This window comes from Trachypithecus francoisi, unplaced genomic scaffold, assembly GCF_009764315.1.
Source record: "Trachypithecus francoisi isolate TF-2019V2 unplaced genomic scaffold, Tfra_2.0 Lachesis_group20, whole genome shotgun sequence".
Classification (NCBI taxonomy): Eukaryota; Metazoa; Chordata; class Mammalia; order Primates; family Cercopithecidae; genus Trachypithecus; species Trachypithecus francoisi.
Genome location: NW_022681466.1, coordinates 6,237,626 through 6,254,347, shown reverse-complemented (window position 1 = coordinate 6,254,347; position 16,722 = coordinate 6,237,626). Strand labels below are relative to the sequence as shown.

Here is a 16,722-nt window from a genome sequence, read left to right as displayed (position 1 = left end):
AAGGAAGAACTGGGTGACCCTCCTGGCCCAGGAGGACAGTCCCAGGAGCAGGACTGTCCCAGCCCCACAGCCCTACCCAAAAGGACCATTCCTTCCCACCATGCCCGAAGGAGCAGTTCTGTCCCTGGGAACAAATGCCACAAGCCTGAATGCAAAAAATCGATCAAACAAATAGGGTTTATGCCACAGGAGAGAGCTGTTGAACCCTGCCTGGCACCTAATGAATGAGCTCATTAGGAGATAGATGTGTGGGGAAAGGAGTTGGCCTCCCAGCTCGGAGCTCTGAGCTTGGAGGATGTCCAGAGCCACACTAGGACCAGGTGCTCTTCTTGCAGCAGGGGGCAGACCCCTGAGGCCTGGCTGGAGAGGGGCGCCCCTCGCTAAGCTCCCCAGACTCGGTCATGTAGGTCTGACCCTCCCAGAAAGTAGCCGTGAAGGGGCCCCTGCCAGCCTCCTGGGGTGCACCGTTGGCTCGCTGATTGTGGTGGGAAAGCAGGGGGCAGGCATGTGCCCAGGCCTGGCCATGGGCATCAGAAGCTCAGTGTCCAGGCCCCCGCCCTTGGCCTCTGACTATAGGCCGTGTCCTCCCCTTCAGTGAGGCTCTGGGGGGCAGGTGGCCTTGGGAGCCTCAGGCTGGTCTCTGCACCTCAGAATGAGGCATCTGGGCTACCATCTTCCCCACCTTGGCACTTCAAGGTTCTGCCGGGGTGGGCAGCCTCAGGCCCCCAGGTAGACCTCCACGAGGCCTCCCACAGAGTGCATGCGGTAGAAGACCCCCAGAGGCAGGCCGAAGTTGACGATGGTGAACCATATCTGGTAGCCGTAGAAATCCTTTTCTAGCCCATTCTCAAACTCCGGGTGTATGCCAAATGCAGGCATCATCCACAGCTGGGGGAGAGGATGTGCTGAGTTAGGGAAGGGCTCTCCTGTGCCCTGAGGTGCTCAGTTGAGGGGAGACAGCCCCCAAACCTGCAGCCCCTTCAGCGCCACCCCCACCTCCCACTCAATCTTCCTCTAACCCTTGGGCTTTCAGCATGAGGATCTTTCTCACTCTACTGCAGAAGGCCTTAGCCATCCCCAGCCATCTCCATGAGCTTGCCTGTGGCCAGCCTGAACTTCAGATGGGTCAGGAGACCCCAGGCTGCCACCACGTGTGGGAAGAAGCAGGAATTCCCAGCGTGCCACCTGCTCTGTCAAGCTGGGCACCCCCACCCTGTACCCTGAGCTCGGGCTTCACTCCTCGGCTAGCTACTTATTATTTTTATTATTTATTTATTTTTTTGAGACAAGGTCTCACTCTGTCACTCAGGCTGGAGTGCAGTGGCAGGATCACAGCTCAATGCAGCCTCAACCTCCCGGGCTCAAGTGATCCTCCCATCTCAGCCTCCCAAGTAGCTGGGACTACAGGCATGCACCATCATGCCTGGCTAATTTTTATTTTTATTATTATTATTTTTTAAGAGACAGAGTCTCACTCTGTCACCCAGACTGGATTGCAGTGGCACAGTCTTGGCTCACTGCAACCTCTGCCTCCTGGGTTCGAGTGATTCTCGTGCCTCAGCCTCCCGAGTAGCTGGAATTACAGGTGTGCACCACCATGCCTGGCTAATTTTTGTATTTTTAGTAGACATGAGGTTTTATCATGTTGCCCAGGCTGGTCTCCAACTCCTGGCCTCAAGTGATCCACCCACCTCAGCCTCCCAGAGTGCTGGGAGCCACCATGAGCCACTGTGAGCCACCGTGTCCAGTGAGCCACCGTGTCCAGACTAATTTTAAAATTTTTTTGTAGAGGCAGGGTCTCCCTGTGTTGTCCAGGTTGGTCTTAAACTCCTGGGCTCAGGGGATCCTCCTGCCTCAGCCTCCCAAAGTGCTGGGATTACAGGTGTGAACCACTGTGCCCCGTCATTTCTGCTAGTTATGACCCCTTACCCCCTCCTACCTTCCTGTCCAAATTCTACCCATTCCTCAAGGCTCATATCAAACCTTCATGAAGCCTTCCTTGGCTATGCAGACCCGCAGTTCCTTTGCTGAGCTCCTAATGCACTTTAGAGCCAATTTATTCTCTGCCTGGACCAGAGGTTTCGTTTCTGGGGTATATTTTCAGTGCATTGAGTGCTTGGGGTCAAACAACCCTGAGTTGTCCCAGCCCTGCTACTTACAGGCTGTGGGTACTTGGGCAGGTCCAATAACCTAAGCCTTAGTTTCCTCCTCTGTGAAAAGGGACAGCAATAGTGTCTGTTGCATGGAGTTACTGTGATGATTCAATGAGGTATGGAGATATTGCATGGAAAGGTGTACCTGGGATATCCACCAGAAACTGGGCAACCGTTATCAACATCTTCCACTAGGAGTGTCTTAGAAAATCAGATACTTCCTGATTTCTTCCTTTGACCGAATCCAGGGATGATGAATTCAGTGGTGTCTTCCCAACTAGATGGGAAGTAACTGGAAGGTAGAAGTCTTACATATTTGTTTGCGAAGAGCACTTAGCCAAGTGCTTGGCACATTCATTCATGCCAGGCACCCTGTAGGGAACTGGGGGGACACTCTTAAGCACCATCAAGCTAGTTGGAAAAAGATGTGTCCTTGATCCATCCCTTCCTGAGTGAGGATTTCCGGGTCTGCCTGGCCGCCTCTATCCCCCAGACCCCTTAGCCCAGTCACTTACTGTGATATTGCAGAGGATGAGGAAGAGTGAGATCTCCTTGAGGGCCCGCCGCTTCCAGTTGAGGTGGCTGTAGGAGTGGATGTAGGCCAGTGAGGCCCGCTGCAGGCCCTGGCCCAGCTCCAGCAGGGAGCCTCTGCGGGGAGGCTCAGCCTCCTGCTTTCTTGCCAGGCCCTCGGGAACTGCCTCCCAGAGTGGGCGCCGGTGCAGGCCCTCGATGATGAAGAGGTTCTGAGCGATGTGCTCCAGGATAAGCAGCAGCGAGTAGGCCAGGATGAGGCGGTTGAGCAGCTCATGCGGGCGCTTGGCCACAATGGCCACAATGGAGAAATAGGCGATGCCCATCTGGCCCAGTGCAGCACCCATCAGCAGCACCACATCCAGGCTGCGGGTAGGGTTCTTGACAGTGTCCAGCTCTCGCTCTTCCAGCCCGTGTATGGCTGTGCCCGCCAGGCATGCCAGGCTCATGGCAGGCAGCACAGCCACATAGAAGGCATAGTAGAGGGTGAAGTAGTGGTAAGCAATGGCAGAGCCACTGGCCTCGATTTGGAAGAGCACAAAGACGCACACGCCTGCCAACAGCACCAGCAGGCCCAGCAGCAGTCCGAAGATGGCCCCATGCAGGTGGAAGGGCACAGTGCCAGGGTGGGCACCCATGTGGGGTGCCACGCGGCGGCCCACATTCTTCCACATGACAAACAGCACGGCGCAGCAGATGAGGCAGTACTCAGTGCTGAAGGGGTACAGCATCAGGAAGCCCCTTTGGAAAGCTTCACACGCAGTGGCATTGAGGCACAGACAGGTGTTGGTCTCATTGCCTGGTGCGGGGGGGGCAGGGTGGGACGGCAGACATTCAGGCAGGCCCAGCTCTGAGGAGACTGGCTACACAGATCCCTCCCGTTCCCTGGAATACACCAGAGCTGAAAGGGACCCAGTCGCTCGTTTTGTGGATGTGGAAACTGAGGAGATCAGAAATCCCACAGAATGGTCATTCTTTTTCAGAGGACTTGAGATGCCAAGCTTATGTAAAGCATTAAAAACATGATGCCAGCCAGGCGCAGTGGCTCATGCGTGTAATCCCAGCCCTTTGAGAGACCAAGGCGGGAAGACTGCTTGAGCTCAGGAGTTCAAGATCAACTGGAGTAACATGGTGAGACCTCGTCTCTACTAAAAATAAAAAACATGGCCAGGTGCGGTGGCTCACGCCTGTAATCCCAACAGTTTGGCAGGCTGAGGCAGGTGGATCACCTGAGGTCAGGAGTTCAAGACCAGCCTGGGCAACATGGTGAAACCCTGTCTCTACTAAAAATACAAAAATTAACTGGGCATGGTGGCACATGCCTGTAATCCCAGCTACTTGAGAGGCTGAGGCGGAAGAATGGCTTGAGCCCAGAAAGCGGAGGTTGCAGTCAGCCAAGAATGTGCCACTGCACTACAGCCTGGGCGACAGAGCGAAACTCCATCTCAAAAACAAACAAACAAAAAACCAAAAACAAACAAACAAAAATTAGCTGGGTGGCACACGCCTGTAGTACCAGCTATATGGGAGACTGAGGTGGGAGGATCACTTGAGCCTGGGAGGTGGAGGCTGCAGTGAGCCGTGTTCCCATGACTGCATTCCAGTCTGGGTGACAGAGTGAGACCGTGTCTCAAATAAACCAAAAACCGAAACCCCCAAAACCCTCACGTGATGTCTCTGGTGCCAAAGGTCACCTCCACAGATGACTTCCTGGGCTCAAGGGAAAACCCGTGGCTGTGACAGCTGAACCCAGCGATCGGCCTTAGCAGCACTCAGTGTCTGGCCATCAGTCATTAGTACCTTGGCATCGCTGTCCTTCAAAGCACACAGCATCACCTGGAAGAAGCTGGGGCCAAAAATATCTAACCTGAATCTAATCAAGATTTTGTCCATACTTCCCATTCCAAGGAAAGGTAAGGGCGAGGGATGTGAGTTGAACACTGCCAGGAGGAAGAAACCTGACAAGTCTCAAGGTCAGTGGGAAAATACCAATTTAGATTTAACCAAATGCATTGCATGTTTGAACAAAATGTCTGTAAAAGACATTTCTCGGTGGCTCGCGCCTGTAATCCCGGCACTTTGGGAGGCCAAGGCGGGCGGATCATGAGGTCAGGAGATCGAGACCATCCTGGCTAACACAGTGAAATCCCGTCTCTACTAAGAATACAAAAAATGAGCCGGGCGTGGTGGCGGGCGCCTGTAGTCCCAGCTACTCAGGAGGCTGAGGCAGGAGAATGGCGTGAACCCGGGAGGCGGAGGTTGCAGTGAGCTGAGATCGCGCCACTGTACTCCAGCCTGAGTGACAGAGCGAGACTCCGTCTCAAACAAAACAAAACAAAAAACAAACAAAACAAGAAACAACCCCCCCCAAAAAAAAACAAAAGACATTTCTGGGGTTAACTGGAGAAAGTGGGATATAGATTGATTCAGAGGACAGAACGAATTTGAAGGATTTTGTTAACAACCGTAACAGCATTGTGGTCATGTGGGGGAATACATCTGTTTTTAAAGAGATGCACACTGGGCCCGGCATGATGGCTCATGCCTATAATCCCAGCACTTCAAGAGGCTGAGGGGGGAGGATCACTTGAGCCCAGTAGTTTGAGACAAGTCTGGGCTCAGAATTTTTTTGTGGGACCCCATCTCTACATGAGCTGGGCATGCTGGCATGTGCCTGTGGTCCCAGCTACTCAGGAAGCTGAGGTGGGAGGATAGCTTGAGCCCAGAAGTTTGAAACTGTAGTGAGCTATGATTGCACCACTGCACTCCAGCCTGGGTGACAGAGTGAGACCCTGTCTCAAAAAAAAAAAAAAAAAAGATGCATACTGAACTATTTTGAGGTATAATGTTATGATTTCTGTAATTTAAGTACTTTAGCAAAAAGTAAAAATAAATAAATATGGCCAAATGTTAATAATTATTATGCCTAGGTGATGGGTATGTCTTGTTCTTCTACTCATTTGTAATGCTTGAATTATTTTATTTTGTTTTATTTTATTATTTTATTTTATGACAGTTTCAGTCTTGTCACCCAGGCTGGAGTGCAATGGCGTGATCTCAGCTCACTGCAACCTCCGCCTTCCGGGTTCAAGTGATTCTCATGCCTCAGTAGCTGGGTAGATTCTCCCAAGTAGCGGGGATTACAGGCACCCACCACCAGGCCTGGCTAATTTTTGTATTTTTAGTAGAGACAGGGTTTCACCATGTTGGCCAGGCTGGTTTCAAACTCCTGACCTCAGGTGATCCGCCTGCCTCGGCCTCCCAAAGTGCTGGGATTATAGGCGTGAGCCACCGCGCCCAGCCTTGAATTATTTTATAATATCAAAATCCATGATGTCACTTGGCAAAAATTCTCTCTTTGCACTGCTTTTCTGAGAAATGCAAGCAGAGTATATAGAATGCCCACAGTTCACAGGCGTGTCGTGACTGATGCAGCGGGTATGTGAATGTGTGGATGTGCTGGGAGGGCTGGGCTGCAGGGCGTGATGGTGATGCTGCCCGGGGTGGGGTGGGGCATGTACATACAGGTGTGGCTCAATCCCACAGAGCAGTGTTCCCATGTCGGGTACGGGATGCAGCCTCTAAGATAGGAGGTGAGGCATATGGGACAATCTTGGGAGTATTTTTCTGCCCAGAAATCTTCTGTCCCACCTGATTGATAAAGCCAGGCACCTACAATTGTATTAGGAAGACATTCCTTTCAGCCTTGGAGGCTGCTGAGTTGCTTGCAAGTAAAATGCAAATACCATGGGTGGGGTGCATACCTGAAGGACTTAGTGGCTAGCTCAGCCGGGATCAGTGGCTGGCTTGCTGACGCCTGGAGTGGGGTGCAGGGCGTCAGCACCTGATGGGGTGGGATGGGGACCACTGGCAAACTTCAGTTTTCTGTTGATTCCTAATCTGGCCTCTAGAGTTTACTCCCAACTCTATAGACTTACTGAGCCTCACCTGTTTTAGGGAGTGTAGCGTGTGTGTGTGTGTGTGTGTGTATGTGTGTGTGTGTGTGTGTGTATGTGTGTGTGTGTGGTGTGTGTGTGTGTGTGTGTGCGCTTCAGGGCAAGGAAGACCTGGTCTCCTTTCCATACCTGTGTATTTTTCCATGAGGATGCCAAGCTCAGCTTCGATCTCTCGGTGCATGGAGTCATTGGTAACGGCCAGAACCCACAGCAGCAGGTTCGTGGCCAGGGTCAGCATCAGGCCACATCTGGGGGGAGTGCCACACTCTTCTCACACACCGTTGCCGGCTCCCCAGGCGCCAAACCTTCACCATCCGCTGTTGTTGGGCAACCACTCACTCCCAACCACTCACTCCCTAGTGTCACGCTGGCACTAGGACACAAGAGGCAGCCCTGGGGCCACCTAGGACATATCCCAGACTAACCTATAGCCCCAGGGCCACCCTGACCAGGGAAGTGGTGAGGAGGACAGAGAGGCCAGAGGGTTTGGGAGGGAGAGAAGTCTTACCTAGTGAAGTTGGTCTGGACCTGAACACAGTCTTTGCAGTGTTTCCAGAGCACCCAGGTCTGAAAGAGACAGGGCTTTGAGCCCAGGGACTGGTGGAGGTGGTGGGACCACAGTGTGAGTTCCTGGGGCGCATGCGTGTATTTACAGTGAAAGACACAAGGAGAAAGACTGGGTCGGAATCTTGGCTCTACTGCTTCTTGCTGTGTAGTATTGAGTCAGTGGCAAACCATTTCTGAGCCTTAGTTGCCTCAACTGTGAAAAGGGACCAAAACACCCACCCTTTGCGGAAATGCCTTCTTGTTGGGGAAATAAGACGGTGGGAACAAAACACCCAACACAATGCCTGGTGACAAGAGAAACCTAAGAGGAAGTTGGAGATTGTATTCTTTTTTTTTTTTTTTGAGACAGAGTCTCACTCTGTCGCCCAGGCTGGAGCGCAGTGGCATGATCTTGGCTCACTGCAACCTTTCTGCCTCCTGGGTTCAAGCAATTCTCGTGCCTCAGCCTCCCAAGTAGCTGGAACTACAGGCGTGTGCTGCACCCGGCTAATTTTTATATTTTTAGTAGAGACAAGGTTTCACCATGTTGACCAGGCTGGTCTCAAACTCCTGACCTCAGGTGATCCACCTGCCTCGGCCTCCCAAAGTGCTGGGATTACAGGCATGAGCCAACATGACCGATCGAGATTGTATTCTTTTTGTTTTGTTCTGTTTTTTGAGACGGAGTCTCGCTTTGTCACCCAGGCGGGAGTGCAGTGGCCCAATCTCAGCTCACTGCAAGCTCCGCCTCCCGGGTTTACGCCATTCTCCTGCCTCGGCCTGCCGAGTAGCTAGGACTACAGGCACCTGCCACCTGGCCCAGCTACTTTTTTGTATTTTTTTTTTTTTTTAAGTAGAGACGAGGTTTCACCGTGTTAGCCAGGATGGTCTCGATCTCCTGACCTCATGATCTGCCCATCTCAGCCTCCTAAAACGCTGGGATTACAGGCTTGAGCCACCGCGCCCAGCCCTGAGATTGTATTCTTAAGAGGAGGTTTGTGCATCTAGGGAATGTATATTCAGAGATACGCCTACATACACATAGGCAGCTGGACTCCTAAGTGTCTACATTTAGTGCCACGGTGTGTGTGTTGATGCAGGAACCCATGGTATGTGTGGACATGGACACTTGTGTGACGGGCGTGGTGTGTGTGCAAAGATCCTGGGGAATTAGGTATTTGCCTATGTGGCTGCTCCTAGGCACAGGTAGTGGGAGGTGTGTGCACACCATGGGTAGATAGTGTATGTCCCCGGTGGTGTGGGGACGGGAGAAGCCTGTCACCTGGATGCCGATGAAGACCATCTCGATGACAGGGAAGACAAGCTCCAGCTGTGACTTGCAGCGGATGTGGCTCACATCATAGCCCACTCGGAAGATGTTGAGGCAGAAGGTGCAGGTGCCGAAGAGCACTAGGGAACCTGGCCGGACGTGCGGGTGGGCGTTGGCACCTGCCCGGAACCGGCTCTCCCTTCCCACTCCTGCCCAGCACCCCAGCACCCTGACACTCACCCTGCACCCAGAGGGGCCCCGCATGGGGATCTTGGTAGAGCACGGCGTGTGGTCGGCGGGTGGTGCTTGCCACGTAGTAGAGAAGCCAGAGCAGGGAGAGGACCTTCAGCGCGGCCAGCAGGATCCACACGTCGCCCAGAGTGACGGCCACTTTGTTGAAGATCATGCTGCAGATGAAGGCCCCGCCCAGGAACACCACGTTCAGGGCCAGTAACCCCGAGAAGAGTTGCCCGGCCTTCTGGGCCTGCCGGTCCCGCCGCAGCAGCAGGGAGAAATGCCGCACCAGCCAGGACTTCTGCTGGAGCGGGTCGGTAGCTGCTCTCTCCTCGGACCCCATATCCACTCGGTTCTCCTTATGTGGGGCTGCTTCAGTCTCCTGTGCTTCTGAAGAAGGCATGGGTGTAGCCTCAGCAGGGGCTGGAGATGGAGAAAGGGTCCTGGGTTAATTGCCAGGCTGTCCTGGGTTCAAGTCCACCCCGCCCCTAACCGCTGTGTGACCCAGGGTCAGCTATGCGGCCTCTCTGGTTGGGACATTGGAACTAATAGCAGCTGCCCCACCTACCTTACAGGACCTGAGGAGGTTCAAACAGACCAGGAGACCCTATGGAAGCCCCTTGTGCTGCACATAAACATGGAGAATTAGTTTGACTGGCGTGAGGATCACATCCTCCCTCTCCACCCCACTTCCTGACTTGTGACTGATCCTAAAGTGAGCGTTGATCCTAAAGTGAGCCTCTGCCTAGTGCCTGGTCAGTTTCCAGGGCTGTGATTTTTTGCCATCAAAAGGCAGCAGTGTCCTTCCGCCTTCTGGGAGGAATTTCACTTCGGACACCAGGGAGGGCAAGTTCGTGGCCTCTCTTATTCTGACCCTGATTGGTTGGGAAATGATTGCCTAAAATGTTTTGCAGAGAAGCATCCTGAGGCTGTGTCTGGGCTTGGTAGGAAAGAATGGTGTGATCTGAAACAATACTGTATTACGGGAATGTACAAGAACCTATACAATTACTTTTTTTTTTTTTCTGAGACAGAGTCTCGCTCTGTCGCCCAGGCTGGAGTCCAGTGGCGCTATCTCAGCTCACTGCAAGCTCTGCCTCCCAGCAGATCACGAGGTCAGGAGATCGAGACCATCCTGGCTAACATGGTGAAACCCCGTCTCTACTAAAAATACAAAAAAATTAGCCAGGCGTGGTGGCGGGCACTTGTAGTCCCAGCTACTCGGGAGGCTGAGGCAGGAGAATACAATTACTTTTAAAATGTCTAGACCAGCAGTCCCCTCCCCAGCTTTTTGGCACCAGGGACCAGTTTCGTGGAAGACAATTTTTCCATGGATGGAAGGTGGACGGATGGTTTCGGGATGAAACTGTTATACTTCAGATCATTGGGTATTAGATTCTCATAAGGAGTGGGCAACCCTTTGATCCCTCGCATGCGCAGTTCACGATGGGGTCTGTGCTGCTGTGAGAATCTATTGCCATTGCTGATCTGACAGGAGGCGGAGCTCAGGGTGTCATGCTCCCTCCCCATCACTTACCTCCTGCTGTGTGGCCTGGTTCCTAACAGGCCATGGACCGGTACTGGTCCGCAGCCTAGGGACTGGGGACTCCTGGTCTAGATGATACCCATCGATTTCACAGTAGGAGTTTCTTCTGGGATGAGGGTACTGGGATTGGGAGTAGCAGACTTTTTGGATTTACTGTTCTAGTTTTTTTTTTTTTAATTAGCACAGTACTTATGTAATCAAAAGTAATTTTAGGCTGGGCATGGTGGCTGATGCCTGTAATCTCAGCACTTTGGGAGGCTCAGGTGGGAGGATTACTTGAACCCAGGCATTCAAGACCAGCCTGGCCAACATAGGAAGACACTGTCTCTACAAAAAAAAAAAAAATATATATATATATATATATATATATGTGTGTGTGTGTGTGTGTGTGGTAATATATATATTAGTATGACTATAGGTGTGATGGTTTATGCCTATAGTCCTAACTCTTCAGGAGGCTGAGGCAGGAGGATGGCTTGAACCCAGGAAATCAAGGTTGCAGTGAGCTATGATTGGGCCACTGCACTCCAAGCTGAGTGACAGAGCAAGACCCTGCGTTTAAACATAAATATATAAATAAAATAATTTTAAAGTACATTAAAGGTTTAGGGAAAAGGTTCTGGGGTTGATTTACAATGTCTGCTGAGAGCATGGGACAGGCCTGGATCAGCACCGCGGCCATGCCCTTAGCTTTGAAGGAACTGACTTCCATTTCTCTGCCCCTCCCCCGACTCCTGGAAGTCCCACGAGTGCCTGGCATAATGTAGCAAACACGATCTTTTACCCTTCTCTTTTCCTGAATGTCTCCTGCCATTTCCTCACCTCTCCCAAGCATTCATGCAGGCCAACCACTTTGTCACCACTTGCTTAGACCAGATTTTGGGGCATCCAATGACTGCGGCTCTGAGTCCAGCATACTGTCTCCACTGGACACTCCTTCTTCCTGGTGGGACTGAGATACTGTTGAGAGTGGGGACAGTTCTGTTGCTTCTGGGTGCTCTCCTGGTGGGGAGGCTGAGCTGACCCAGAAGGCTCCCTAGAGCCCCCCTCTTCTGCCCAGGCTCTTTCTTTGTCCTGCCGCTGCCTCGTGCTCTGGGCTCAGGGTTCTAGGTGCTCACTACTCCCATTCTCTTGCTTCCTAATGTCACAATCTCAGAGTGACATCTCCATCTCCACACCTCCTAGAAGAGAACTAGGTGCCCTCTTTGCCTCTCCCCTCATCCCTTGCATTCTCTTAGGCCCCAAGCTTGTTCATTCCAGCTCAAAAGTTGCTCTTAGATTTTTATTTATTTATTTTTAGAGCTGGGGTCTTGGTCTGCGACCCACCCTGGAGTGCAGTGGCACCATCATAGCTCACTGCAACCTTGAACTCCTGGGCTCAAGTGATCCTCTCGATTCAGCCTCATGAGTAGTTGAGACTACAGGCGTGTGCCACCAAGCTCGGCTAATTAATTTTTTTTTTTTTTTGCAGAGACACCGTCGCGTTATGTTGCCTAGGCTGGTCTTGAACTCCTCACCTCGAGTGATCCTCCTGTCTCAGGTTCCCAAAGTGTTGGGATTACAGGTGTGAGCCACCATGACTGTCACGGATTTTTCTTGACCTTAACCACTGCCTAGTCTGGGCCCCCTGGTCTCCTTGCCCAGAGTGCCTCTCCCCTACTGAAAGTCCTGCAAAGGCAACTAATTGCCCTCAGTATAAAGTCCAAACTGCTGACACAGCCTGCATGGCCTCTCAAAATGAGAGATATATGATTAGTATGGGCCTGGACAAGGTTCCAGGTTCTCTGCCCAAGGCAGAGTAGCTGCTTCTGCTTCCTGGTCTGGCTTCAACTTACCCTTCTAGCATTGTCTTCAGACCTTACTACCCTCTGCTTGGGCTACACTATCTTGCTGCACTTCCTGGAAAGCCCCCAGTCTTTGCCCACACCCTATCCTTTGCCTTTAATGCCTACCCCTTTTGCCCCTTGGGTAACTCTAGCTTGTGCTTCAGGACTTGGCAGAGACCCCGCCTCCTCTCTGCGGCCTTCCCTCATCAGCACTCCCATCTCACCCCACACTGACCACCCATTGTCCTCTGCTTCCATTAGCTGTGCTTTGCTCTGCCTCTCCCTTGAGACCTTGGGCTTCAGGAGCTTCAGACGTGCCCTCTATGCAACAGCAGAAGACCCTCATCATATCTGGCTTGAAAATGCAACCTCTCCAGGCTCCCATTCTCCCTTGGGCATATTCTCCCATTCTCCACCTGATTTATGTTTTCTGCTGTTCTCTTCTGGGGCAGATGGAGCACTAAAACTTGAGCCCCTTTTCAAGATTCTATAAATTAGTTTCTCCTCTTTCCCCGTCCACTCTGTCATCCTTGCCCAAGTTCTGTCTCCTCCCTGTCCCCACCCACCTCCGCTGCCGTACTCAAGGCACCTGCCTCCCACATCCACCCAGGCACAGGTAGAGAGTTCTCTGTTTCTCCCGTGGTCTCCTGACTCCTGCCATCCCTCCTGGACACTGCTCTTCTTTCTGCCCCTCCCACCCCTGGCCACTCGCCCATCCTCCCCACCCATCTGGAAAGGCTTTGTCTCTGCCTAAGCCTTCTGGTGCTGCTTTGCTGGGGCCACTCCCCTCTATTGAGAATAGGTGTGCCCTGTTTGGTGTGCTGTGGGTGTGGCTAGCTCCCATTAAGGCCTGGAATGCCTCCAGGACAGAGACTGGGTCCTGCTTAACTCGGACCCCCCAAACCTAGCGCAGACATGACATTCACCCAGTGTTTGCCAGCTGACTCTGGCATCTTTTGGGGAATTTTCAGCACCAGAGTTGTGGACAGAGACCCTTCCCATTAAACTCTTTCCAGGCTGGCTGGGGAGGAGACTCCAGATGATCTTTATCTTTCCCTCCTAAGCTCCCCCACCCAAATTAAGCAAGGCTGGGTCTCACTGGGATGCCTCCCTGCTCCACATCTCCCAACTCTAACTGCTTTACTTCCCCTTCCCCCAAACCTGCACCCTCTCCTCCGGCCCTGAAGCGGGGTAGATTAATGATCAAGAGCTCAGATTCCAGCACTTATTACCTCTGTCATCTTAGACTACTGGGACTACTACAGAGAGCTACGTAGACTCTGTGCCTCAGTGTTGTCATCTGCAAAACGGATATACAACTATGGAATAGTAGCTGGTGCATAGTAGATGCTCAATAAAGACTTCCTGAATGAGGCTGACTGCAGTGGCTCACGCCTGTAATTCCAGCACTTTGGGAGGCTGAGGTGAGCGGATCCCTTGAGCCCAGGAGTTGGAGACCAGCCTGGGGAACATGGCAAAACCCCGTCTCTACGAAAAATACCAAACAATTAGCCAGGTGTAGTGGCATGCACCTGTGGTCCCAGCTACTGGGGAAGCTGATGTGGGAGGATTGCTTCAGCCTGGGAGGCTGAGGCTGCAGTGAGCTGTGATCGCCACGTTGAACTCCAGCCTGAGGGACAGAGTTAGACCCTGTCTCAAAAAAAAAAAAAAAAAAAAAAGAAAGAAAAAGAAAAAAAAGGGATTAATGCGAATAGGGGTTTTGTCAGAATGACATGATTTAATACATGCAAGAAGCACAGGTAGAGAGTAATGCCTGTAATGCCTGGCGCCCAGAAAGCTCAGTGTTGGTTATCTCTGCATTTTCTTCCAGTTCTTTTGAGGTCCTGGAGAGCTGGGAAGGGTTTGGATTACTGGTGAATTTCAAGGGTGGATTTTATTCAGACTGGAGGCCTGGAGGGGACACTGGTGGACAAGGTTCCAGGTTCTCTCCCTCTGGGGTCTTTGCCCTGACAGCCTCCACGTCTCCCACCCTGGGGTCCAACCCTCCAAAGGCCGCTGGAGTGAGCCTTCAAAGGAGCAAATTTCGTCCCGGGCTGGGCAGGGGGCTGGAGTAGGGGTCGCGGGCAGACAGCTAGGGCAAGGGCGCCTGGAACAGGACTCTGCCGCCCCCTGGCATGCCCCTGGGCGCGACGCCAGTCCAAGGGAGGGTGAGGACACCGGACTGGTTTGTGGGTCTTGGCTGGAGCGGTGATGAAAGCCGCGGAGCCGTCGGGCCCGGCGCCCGGCCCAGGAACGCAGGGCCGGCTCGAGGAGGCTGCTAGTGCGGACGCCTTCGGGATTTCCTTCCGAGCCATTTTAGGGACTGCGGGGCCGGGGGTAGACGCTTCGTGCGTACCCCAGACCCAGCATCCAGACAGCCCCAACCAACCCCACACCCCAGGCCTCCGCTCCCGCTTTCTGCTATGTGGGCCCCGCCGGGAGGGGCCGCGCCCTGCGGCCCTCTGTGCCCCCCGGGTCCACCGAAAGGAGTAGGGACGCGGAGCCCGGGTTGGGGGGCGGGTAGAGGGGCCGGCCTCGGATCAAAGGGAGTTGACCTCTCCACAGTCACGCCACTTTCCCGTTCCAATCCCTGCATCTCCTTCTCATGAACCCCGCTTTTGGGGGTGTAGTACGTGCCAGTGTCTGGGGTGCGCAAGCTGGGAAAGTTCCGCCGGTGCTCCCGGCTTACCTGAGGTCGGGGCAGGCATCGCCGCGGGCTAACCACCGACTGCGGGCGCTGAGCGGATCGTCGGACCAAGTGAGACCGATGCCCGCGACGCCCTCCCCCAGCGGGACTGCGCAGCCGCCGCTCGGGCTCCGCTGCCCATCGATTTTTCTGTTGACTTTGGAAATCTCATTAATCCCTCGTTAATTACCCTGCCGGGGGCTCGGACCCAGAGGGTGCAGCCAATTGCGAGGCAGCTGGATAAGCGGGCGGGGCCGAGTGCTGTGCAGGCGCGGACCTGCAGGGTCTCCAACTCGCAGCCCGCCCTCGGGTGGGGTGGAGAGGGGTGCAGTGTTCTCAGGCCCGCGGTAAAGAGCTTGCGGGATTCAGGCCTCGCTTTCCTTTAATGATAAAGCTGGGAATGGAAGCCCTCCCTTCAGGCCTGGAGTCGCTTTTTCCTGTACCCTACTTAGCCCCAGGCCCGGAGGCACTCTCACAGGACCCTGTGTTTTCCTTAAGTCAAACCTAAACTTGGTGGGGAAGAGTTGGAGCAGAGCGCCATTGTGACAGGGGTGGAGGCCTCCCCAGCTCCACCTGCGGCCTCTGAGAACTACTCACCTCCTTCTGCTGACAGCGTCCAGGCACAGTTTCCTCAAAGTCCCCTGAACTCCTGGTGCTGCTGTTCCTATATCTCCCCCAAACGCCATCTGCTCCATGGGTCACGCCCAACCCTCCCCCTCCCTCTGCCTCTGTATGCTCACCACCACCTTTCACTCTTCTAACTGTGGAGCCTCCTTCCCGTCTCTCTTCTGTCTTCCCTCCTAAGCATCTCTATACCCTTTGTAGAGTAGAAACCCTAAGGCTTAGGGGAAGCTCCTAGGGGACCTCCCAGGGCAGGGGGAGGTCAGGGGAGGCCCAAATGGTGAGGATCTGAGACTCCCAACTCCTTTTAAACTAGAACTGCCCTCTCTCTCTCTCTCTCTCCTCTCTCTCTCTCTCTCTCTCTCTCTCTCTCTATATATATATATATTATTTTTTTTTTTTGAGACAGTGTCTTGCTCTGACTCCCAGGCTAGAGTGCAGTGGCATGATCTTGGCTCACTGCAACTTTTGCCTCCTGGGTTCAAGTGATTCTCCTGCCTCAGCCTCCTGAGTAGCTGGGATTACAGGCACACGCCACCATGCCCAGCTAATTTTTGTAATTTTCAGTAGAAACAGGGTTTTGGCCAGGCTGGTCTCGAACTCCTGACCTGAAGTGATCTGCCTGCCTCGGCCTCCCAAAGTGCTGGGATTACAAGCATGAGGCATTGCACCCAGCCTATATCTATGTTATAAAGTTGGGTTCCTGTAATATTTTATTTGAAGGGAAAAAATGTTCTGCTTGAAAATAAAGTTTGAAAATTATTGTTCTTAGCAGAAAGGCTCTGGATTTTTTGTAGCTGTGTGACCTTGGGGTAGTCACTTTACCTCTCTGGGCCTTAGCTTCCTTCTTTGTAAAATGCAGCAGCAACTAGGTCGCTGCTTCCCAAACTTTCTTGTGTCACGGGACACACACACAAAAAGAATGATTAGGTTGGGTGCTGTGGCTCATGCCTGAAATCCCAGCACTTTGGGAGGCTGAGGCGGGAGGATCATTCGAGCCCAGGAGTTCAAGACCAGACTGTGCAACACAATGAGACCCCCATCTACACACACACACACACACACACACACACACAAAATTTAGCCAGGCGTGGTGGCAGTAGTAGCTGTAGTTCCAGCTACTCAGGAGGCTGAGGTGGGAGGGTCTCTTGAATCCAGGAGGTTAAGGTTGCAGTGAGCTATCTGCACTCCAGCCTGGGCAAAAAAAGTGAGATACTGTCTCAAAAAAAAAAAAAGTATGTCGCTTGGAGATAAAGGGAAGAGGAAGATGACAGTTTCAGAACTCCAGTCACCCACTCTGTAGCTAGTCTGTCACTTGGAGTTTGCTCACTACACTGCAAAGCTTGAGATCTG

General features: G+C 52.9%; 1 protein-coding gene across 1 annotated transcript; it reads right to left on the bottom strand.

The window, feature by feature from the left end:
• Positions 1-159: 159 nt before the first annotated feature.
• Positions 160-14,973, bottom strand: OTOP3 (otopetrin 3). The gene is made up of 7 exons (XM_033181897.1): positions 14,752-14,973; positions 8,697-9,113; positions 8,469-8,605; positions 7,149-7,207; positions 6,770-6,888; positions 2,669-3,483; positions 160-888 (listed from the first exon to the last, which is right to left on the bottom strand). Exons 1-7 carry the CDS (start codon positions 14,768-14,770, stop codon positions 718-720), a joined length of 1,737 nt encoding a protein of 578 aa, XP_033037788.1. The 5' UTR covers positions 14,771-14,973; the 3' UTR covers positions 160-717.
• Positions 14,974-16,722: the final 1,749 nt, after the last annotated feature.

What these genes read in the sequence shown, in the direction of transcription:
- OTOP3 (XM_033181897.1), bottom strand. An exon ending in GGGGCCCCTCTGGGTGCAGG is followed by an intron (nt 8,606 to 8,696) that starts GTGAGTGTCAGG and finishes ACGTCCGGCCAG; the next exon opens with GTTCCCTAGTGCTCTTCGGC. An exon ending in TCATCCTCTGCAATATCACA is followed by an intron (nt 889 to 2,668) that starts GTAAGTGACTGG and finishes CCTCTCCCCCAG; the next exon opens with CTGTGGATGATGCCTGCATT.